The 8,678-nt window shown below is 36.8% G+C and overlaps 1 protein-coding gene across 1 annotated transcript in view; it reads right to left on the bottom strand.

Moving 5' to 3' along the window:
• Positions 1-5,143: 5,143 nt before the first annotated feature.
• Positions 5,144-8,678, bottom strand: part of LOC140237731 (atos homolog protein A-like) — a 62,293-nt gene continuing 58,758 nt past the window's right edge. Inside the window, exons 8-12 of the mRNA XM_072317658.1 lie at positions 8,319-8,430; positions 7,464-7,622; positions 6,850-6,918; positions 5,955-6,127; positions 5,144-5,463 (exon numbers count right to left, since the gene is read on the bottom strand). Coding sequence (XP_072173759.1) covers positions 5,307-5,463; positions 5,955-6,127; positions 6,850-6,918; positions 7,464-7,622; positions 8,319-8,430 — 670 coding nt within the window. The 3' untranslated portion in view covers positions 5,144-5,306. The remainder of the gene's footprint in view (positions 5,464-5,954; positions 6,128-6,849; positions 6,919-7,463; positions 7,623-8,318; positions 8,431-8,678) is intronic.

The raw sequence follows: 8,678 nt of genomic DNA, 5'->3' as shown, positions 1-8,678 counted from the left end.
TTTGCCTTTTCTCTCTCTCTCTCTCTCTCAGATCACAACATAACAGAAGAGAATCTGATTTAAACACTTCGTTTGAATGGTTACAGAATACATGTATCCTGGAATAAATATAGTTTTATTCTCTCTCTCTTAAATAATATATTTCAATCTGATGTGAACATAAAATGTCTAAATAAAAATACTAGATGATAAATGTCAGGTATAGATACAATACAATATGATAGCTTTATCTTACATGGGGTGGCATTTTGTGTTAATCTTGTACATGCACAAGACAGTCAAGTCAACTGATCTGTCTTTTCTTTCCACTCTAGAGCACGGTAAGGTCAACCAAATTTCAGAATTTGAAAAATGTTTACTGGAGGTTGTTTTCTTATAAAATATATATCATTTAAAACACAAAAATACCTTTGCCTACACTCTGAACATGTTATCTTTGTTAGGTAGCTGTTTCTCACACACATTTAACAAAATACCGCTTGTCTATTACAGGAAAAATTACAAAGCCATGCTTGTTGATAAATCTTTATATCATATTACAGATGGAAAATCAAATTAACCTATCTAACAAGAACTAACAGTTCTTTTACTGACCACTCAATTATTGCATTAATATTTATTAGCTATAATATTCTAATTGACAACCATGATAAAATGAGATGGTCTGATAGGCACAACTTAATACATAGAATTAAACAAAGAAAACATCCTTTCAGACATGAATTACAGAAATGGAGCTAGCTTCAACAGCACAATCATATTAGACTTCTCTATACTAGTATTTACTACATTATTGTCATATCACTTCCAGTCATCTCTTTACTGATATGTGCCTTTAATGCCCAGGATATTTTGTGCGCTATTCCAACGGACTCCAATATCAACCTTGCATACAGCCAAACAGCAGGATAATCTGTTATCACAAATATAATTTGAAAGCAATGTTCTGGGACTCTTCACAGAAATGAACTATTCATGGCCCGAACTTGAATGCATGTGTTCAGTTATTACTGTAATGCTAGGGGAAAAAAAGAAAGAAAGAAAAAAAAAGAAAACCCTCTCCTAACAGTATAGTGAACCTTTTACTGGTCATATGACAGACTTTGGATATGTTATTCATGCATTTAGAAACATTCTGCAAGCCACTAATGAGTAACAGCTCTACTGCTCTTGTAATGATCCAAATGGCTTTCATAATTATGTAAAATTTTAGTGCACATTTTACAATCTAAATAATGAAATGCATTTCTACTAAACATTTTTAAACTACTAAAACATATCTGTCTTTGGACTCATCACTCACTGGGATATTGATTTTAATGGCAGTGGTAGGATCATGAAGTGGAGCTTATCAGCTTTGCTATGGTGTTGCCCATGTAATGACTATTTGGGTCAGAATATCTCTGCAGACGTTTCGTTCACATGCAAGCCCAAAATAATGAGCAGGCGGGTAATTGTCTGATTTTGGTTAAAATTAGAAATCACAGCACTTATTTCATGGCATGCAAAGAGCATGTTTTATGACATAATGCAGAGAGTGGAAAGCTTTTGCAACATTAACAGATTGACATCACTCACACAAAGGAATAAGAAATACAGGCACAGTGAATGAAAACTTAAGTTGTAGAAGTTCCAGCTAATGAGGATTTGGTACATGTAGCCTATCATGCTCACAGTCATGCTGAACATTGATGACAATTCACACTTTGACACTCCTCTGTCATATCATACCTGAATGATAAACATGAGCAATTGTACATATGTACAGAGCTTTACCACCTTCAAAGCGCTATATCACAGCATTCCAGACATCTTGATTTCCATACTCTGTATTTACAGCTCTTGACACCTTTATCTGCTATCATTAATCAACCTGGACCATAAAAAGAACTCATTTCTGAAACCTACCCAAAGATGATCTCCCATGCTCTTCACCAACGTTGCATTAATGATGTTATGTTACCTGTTTCCTCAACAGAATTCATGAATAAGATCAATCACATATATAGCAAGGAGCATGAAGCCTTGACTGATGCAACATGACCTTTCCTTTGCAGCTGGCTATCACCAAACTCAGCAGATTCCTGCTCAAAAGTGTTGTGGGTTTGTAGACATTAGTTCTATGGATGAACAGAAACCATTTCAAGAACAATCTCTGTCCAACACATGCTTTTTGTAAGCTGTCACCAATCCTTCCTTGGGTGATTGCACTATATCAAATGGTCTACATAAATGCTGGTCGGTGATTGGTCATACTGCAATCACATGACTAATGTAGCAAGGATCAAAATTGTTATATTGTGAGCAGTGACATCACGTCATGTAATAATAATTCTGGAATATGACTGGCTGCTCATGGGGCTTCAATGAAATGTGTATTTATGTAGACCATAATTACAACATAACAAATATTGCCTTGCCTATCGTTGTGACATAACATTTGACATTCCCTTGGGAGTTATATTTCCCCCTTGAGCAACTATTTATCTGTTTGTTTCAAATAAAGGGTAAAAAATTAACAGCATTTTTATGTACCTTTATTGGTGAATACAAGTCAGCTACACGGAGAACTTACTCACAAGCCAAGATGTCCAAAGACGTTCATTCCAGACATATTAACACTCGGCAAACACTGTACTCCTACACATGCACGAGGCACAAACTAGAAGTTTTTACAGGAATAAGTGATTGAGAGTGCGTGGCATGCTTGTAACAACTGATTGAGTGAACACTGCTGAAGTATGCATTGAGATATCAGTCAGCATGCATTTATGCTTGGTAATATGCCAAAAGATAACATGCTGTGCTGTTATGCCCCTTTTGTTGCGCACTTTTTGCACAGCTGTGCAGGTCAGTAAGAAAATCAAGAGCTCACATGTGACTCATTTAAGTGCTGCTGACTGGTTACATTCTTAAACCCATCTCATAAACTTGTTTAGCTTGTCTGAACTGCAAACTGCACAGATGGAGCAGTTTAGTGGATAAAACTGATACAGCAGGTAGGACAATGAAACAAAATCTAATGTAGTGCCCATCATTTGCAAAGTGACATGGAAAAAAAATGGAGCTTCGTTACCTTCTTATGATTCATGTCAAGAACACATCAAAATATTCAATTCAGGTCTTAGTGTAATGAAAACATAAGCCATTGCTGATCATCAAATCATACACTATAGATAGAGTAAAAGAAAAATTCATTCAACAGCTTATTTTTTAATTATTGCCATATAAATTTGATTCACATTTCAATGATGCAAATTCAAATTCTACAAAGAAAAAGATGTGAATACTAGGAAAGCTTGCAAAAAGAAGATTCCTACCCACATAATTGGCAAACTATTCTTGTAAGCCACATTAGTAATAAAGCCATGATATCACCTCCCTACATTATCAATTCTGCAGGGGATAAATATGCACTTTTGGCTTGCAGTCTACTTTTTTCTTTTAAAAGACGCACAGCATTACCAAACTGACTATCACTGATTCAAGAACACATGCACAAACTTAAAAAGAATATTAGCTAAAAAAAAAAAAAAATAAAGACTAGGTGTCCATGTTGTGGAGAATGATGATAAGTGTAGCATCACAATACAAGGCAAGCCTTTGCCAATAGCACCGAGTGAGATACAGAATGATGTCAGATTATTTTATCTCCCTGGTGGAAAATCTTGTAAATGATAGGATTGCTGAAAAGCATCTGGAAAATGTATACAGGATGGGCAGTTCAACCCTTCCCTAAAATTATTAGGGCCTTGTTGAGAGCAGCAATGTATGGATTCTTGATGCAGTGTTTTCTAAGCATTCCATGAAGCGACAAGTTGCAATCTGCCTATCAGTTATAAGCTGTGACCTAGGAGTGCACAAACTCCACAGACTTTAAACTCTTCCACCGCCCTGCTGTCTGTGTTTATTCTCCTATCTGGTTCGCAGCTCACAGATGGTGATTACCAAGAAAGTCAAATATTTGTGCCAATTTACTCCCTTACCTTGCACCATCACCCAGGTCTATCACAAAGTGTTATGTCACTAATATCTTTACTTCATCACCCATGATCAGCCATCTTACAATAATCCCTCTATTTTAAGTGGAACAAAAATACAAACAAAAACCCACACAATTAATTTATGTTTACACCACTAACATATCAAATGGACATATGCTATATCCAAACAAAAAAATGATGTCTTCTAACTCCAAGCACTAGAATGATTTAAGGGGGAATCGACAAGAATACTGGTATTCAACAAGCATTTAACAATATTTTATAGTCAAAGGGTCATGATTTCATCATGAATCCATCATTCAGCAAAACTGCCTGAACCTTGAAAAAATAATCTCTGAGTTTGCACTTCACTAATAAAGAAAGCCCATAAGATTAAGTAAGCTGATCACGAGTCCTATAATCTATATTGAAATCTCTGCATTACTTGGACATGCTGGTGCAAGTAACTGTTGCACACTTCAATCTTTCTTGCAGTTTCAGAATTTCCATCAAACAAAAACAAAATCATAGTAGGTGACTCTGGCAAAAATATCACTTATATGAATGTGGCTTCTGCTTAAGTTGGGTGAAAGGCATAATAGTCAATAGGCGAAGAAGGGAGTGGATGTGATGATGCACTAGGAAGGTAGGATCCTTCATTAATTCACACAGGCAGTAAACGAGTGTGAAATCATCTTGTTACCCAAACAAGCAAGGAATTGCTCTCATCCTTGGATCACTTTAACTCATCATCTGCACCCTAATATCAAATCTCAGTTGCATTACTGCAGCAACTTAATTGAAGAAAGCACCATGATGTCTAGCCTGGATGTGGTTGGGGAAATATACTTGCGTGAACTTTTCCCAAATGAGAATGACAAAACATCAACAACATAATGCCTGATGAGGTCCACATTTCACAGCACGTGGGGAGCTTATTACAGCTCAGAGGAGAAACGTGGATCCAGATTACGATAAACATTGCTTGGCCATTTCTGATGTTCTCACAGGTGTATTTGTGCAACTTTGAGTTAAGCATCACCATTTTTTGCAGCATATTGACAGTGAACTGTGACCTTTTGTGTGGTGGTGATTATATCTATCATGCTGTCACTTCACACGTGTAGTAGACCTTCACAAGACCTTCACAAGACCTTCAAGACTTTCACTAGCAAGTCTCCGATGAAGCACAAATCTAGTTTGCCTTGTTTAACCTGCTTACACGATTCCCTCCAATTTTTGGACGAGATGCATACTAACTGAAGAAAATTAGCAACACACAAGCAAACCAAACACTACAAGAAGCACCCTGTGGGCTTTGGGTCAATTCTTTGGTGAAAATCTTGGATTGGTAGGGACTTCTGTGAAGGATCGGAGTTCAAAGGTACCAAAGCTTGACTCCAGATCTGGGCTGTGGCGGGCAAAGATCATCCGGATGTCCGTATGGAGGTAGACCTTTCCCGACTTAGTTGTCTGGAATCTGGAGATATGAGGAGAAAATGAAGGTATACGACCACTTTATCATTCATGATGACATGACAACTGTTCCTCTTTAAATGACTGTAAAATCAATTACTCAGCTCTTTTGTGACAACATTCTAAAAAATGTTAACATGTTTCTTTGTGTCTATTTCCCCCACCCCCAAAACACCTATTTATCCTATTTTCAGAGGCCTGCTACTCAAATAAAACAATGTTATCTTGAGGGTTTATTTATTTTCCAGTGTCTAGTGCATTGTATGCATCCACTGCTACACCTTCCTACTGCTTTGCTTTTTCTAACACAATCTATCCAAAAATTTCTATCAATTGAACAATGGCTGTAGGCAAATATGTAACATATGAGGCTAAAAAGTGCCTGAGAGAGACAAATCAAGTCACAAAATGATCACAACATAAATCAAGAAAAAAATCTCAGATGACTGAATGGTTGAAGGTAGCATCATGAATGCTCCGCCCCCAAACACCAACCTGAGGTGAATGAGGTAGCGCAGTTCCTTGTCGCACTCGTCGTGGACGTCAACGTCGCTGGGCATGTAGAAGATCCGCTGGCGGGCGAACGTCTGGCAGTTGGGCGGCATGTCGCTGAGGTCGTAGCGTACAACAAACATCTTGACCACGGTAGTGTTGGGGTTAAACAGAGTCTAGAGGAGATAAAAAAGAAAAAAAGCAGGAAAGTAGAGAGGAGTACAAGATCAGTGGAGTGTCTGATTCTACCATGCATGTGTTACATCACACACTGGCAATAATTGACAGAGGTTTCCCATTGTCAATTGCCTCCCTCCAGCAGCCATTACATAACAATTATATAACACACACAAGACATGTCCTGACTAAACAAATACACTGCATAAAAACAACTCTACCATGATTGAATTGTGAAGAGGCTGACAGTGAGTAGAGAAAACACTCTATACATGTAAAAAGCCAATTTTCTGTATTTCTACTATTAAGAGACGCACTTCTGGCAAAAATTGTGTTTCAAGTCAGAAGACATTATAGAGAATCTAAAAACAAATGGGAAAAATATGCCTTCACGTACACGTACCATCTAATGGGCTTTATCTATCCTTGTCATTTCAGCCACAAGCTGATTACTATCAAATTAATGGAGTTCCCTCTCTTTCTTTTACTTTTGACATGAATTGTATAGTTTTCTTCTACAATATTACTTCCATTTTAAAGAGTGCCTGCATTATTTTTTCTATCATATCAAAGATGTACTGCAACAAGCTGTATGTAAGATCAGAGTCAACTTGTCAAAATAAAGGGTACATGAAGATATTTTCTCATTTTTTCACAATGTCTGGAAGAGATTTCAAGGAGGAAAAGAATTTAGCAGCAATGTTCAGAGCTGTTAACTTACAACTTGAATGGTCCCAAACTTTGGCACATGGTATCCTCGTCTTCCTAGGCCTTCTAGGTTGATGTATCCCTGCAAGTATCAGCAGAAATGGGCCCAAAATTTTATAGTGACACATGGGCACAAGGATGTTTTGTCCTGACACACACACACACATAAACAGCATAATTTGTACAACCACTTCTTGGCAATGGTTGAACACACACGAAAAAATGGTACAAACTCGGAATACTGAAACTCACATGGATGCATGTATTCTTTCTGATAACAGTTTCCATGGACTTACATATCAATTTATACTTCGTGCTTTATGTGGGCAATGCTGTATTCTTATAACAAAGGTTGACATCACAAATTCAATATAATGATGACAATTACTGAAATACATGGAAATCCAATCAAAAGCTTGAAGTTGACCATATACGGATAATATGGCATCTATTTCCTATTTCAAAACAGGGAAACTTTCAATGAGCTGATGTAGAGCGACTGTATCACTTAACATTACAGTGACATTTTAGTCCATACACTAAAGCTAAACCATGGACTTCATGGACTTCATCTATTTGAACTACCTTTAGGAATTTGGGCCAAAATGTTTTGAAACATCGACTTACAAAGTAAGAGGAAGGCGCATCATCATCACACACACTATAAAAGAACGTTGTCACAGGCAGGCAGATATGTTTGGGACAGAAGGAGCCACTAGCACCGATTTCAGCCGTGAAGCCATCGATGGTACCCAGAGGTTCTAGTCTTCCATTGAGGACAGACTCCTGAGGAAGCAAAGAAAGGTTGACAATAATAATGACAACAACAACAACAACAAAAACAACAACAACAACAACAACAATAATAATAATAATAATAATCATAATCATAATAATAATAATAATAAAAATAATAATAATAATAATAGTAATAATGATAATAATAATAATAATCATAATAATAATAATAATAATAATAATAATAATAATAATAATAATAATAATAATAATGATAATGATAATGATAATAATAATAATAATAATAATAATAATAATAATAACAACAAAAGCTAGTTTTTCTATAGCTCATGTCAGACTTGTTGAGAATTTTGATGCACTTTTACAGACAATTTGGATGCAGGAAAGATATACAATGTATCTCAAAATTAGGAAGTCATGCTAGAAAACAAATTAATCCACAAACAGATTTGAAGTAGAGATTTTTGATAAAGAGAATGATTATGAAGTAAACACTTACACTCTGGCAAAAGGTTTTTCTTTTTTTTTTAAAATAAAGGTGAACCGGAGAACATGTAAATATGAACACTGCTCTCCAATAATGCAATGCAATGTATGATCACGATTTGATTCTTGCGTGTGCTTGGCCATTCATTCATCCACCTGCCAATTTATCCACCTACACTAATCAATTCACCCATCTAAGAAGTTAGAAGGGCTTTGGTCTGTGGTCTATCCGCTTACCTCAAAGTTTCCCAAGAGGCAGCTTGTAGCGGGGGCACTGGTGCTGAGCATGCGGATTGGATGCCCCAAGAGGAGAGAGCTCGGCTTCTCCAGGTTATTGCACGACGGAGAACTGCAAGCCAGCATGACAAAACAAGATGTGTTAAAAATGCCACTAATCAGTAATGACATGGTAAATGCCGAAATATCTGCATGGTAGAGGGTTGTTGCCTAGATTATTTTCCAATATAGCATCTGAGCTAATAGAAGCTGTGGAGCAAACCTTAGTTTTGTACGATAATTTCTTGCAGACATAAGAACATGTACAAGGCTATGACTGTGGTAAATTGGTGATGAGAACCCCCCCCCCCCCCACCCATC

The sequence above is a fragment of the Diadema setosum genome, chromosome 14, assembly GCF_964275005.1.
Source record: "Diadema setosum chromosome 14, eeDiaSeto1, whole genome shotgun sequence".
In the NCBI taxonomy this organism is placed as follows: domain Eukaryota; kingdom Metazoa; phylum Echinodermata; class Echinoidea; order Diadematoida; family Diadematidae; genus Diadema; species Diadema setosum.
The sequence above is the reverse complement of the archived record's forward strand: the minus strand, read 5'-3'. Positions and strand labels throughout refer to the sequence as shown.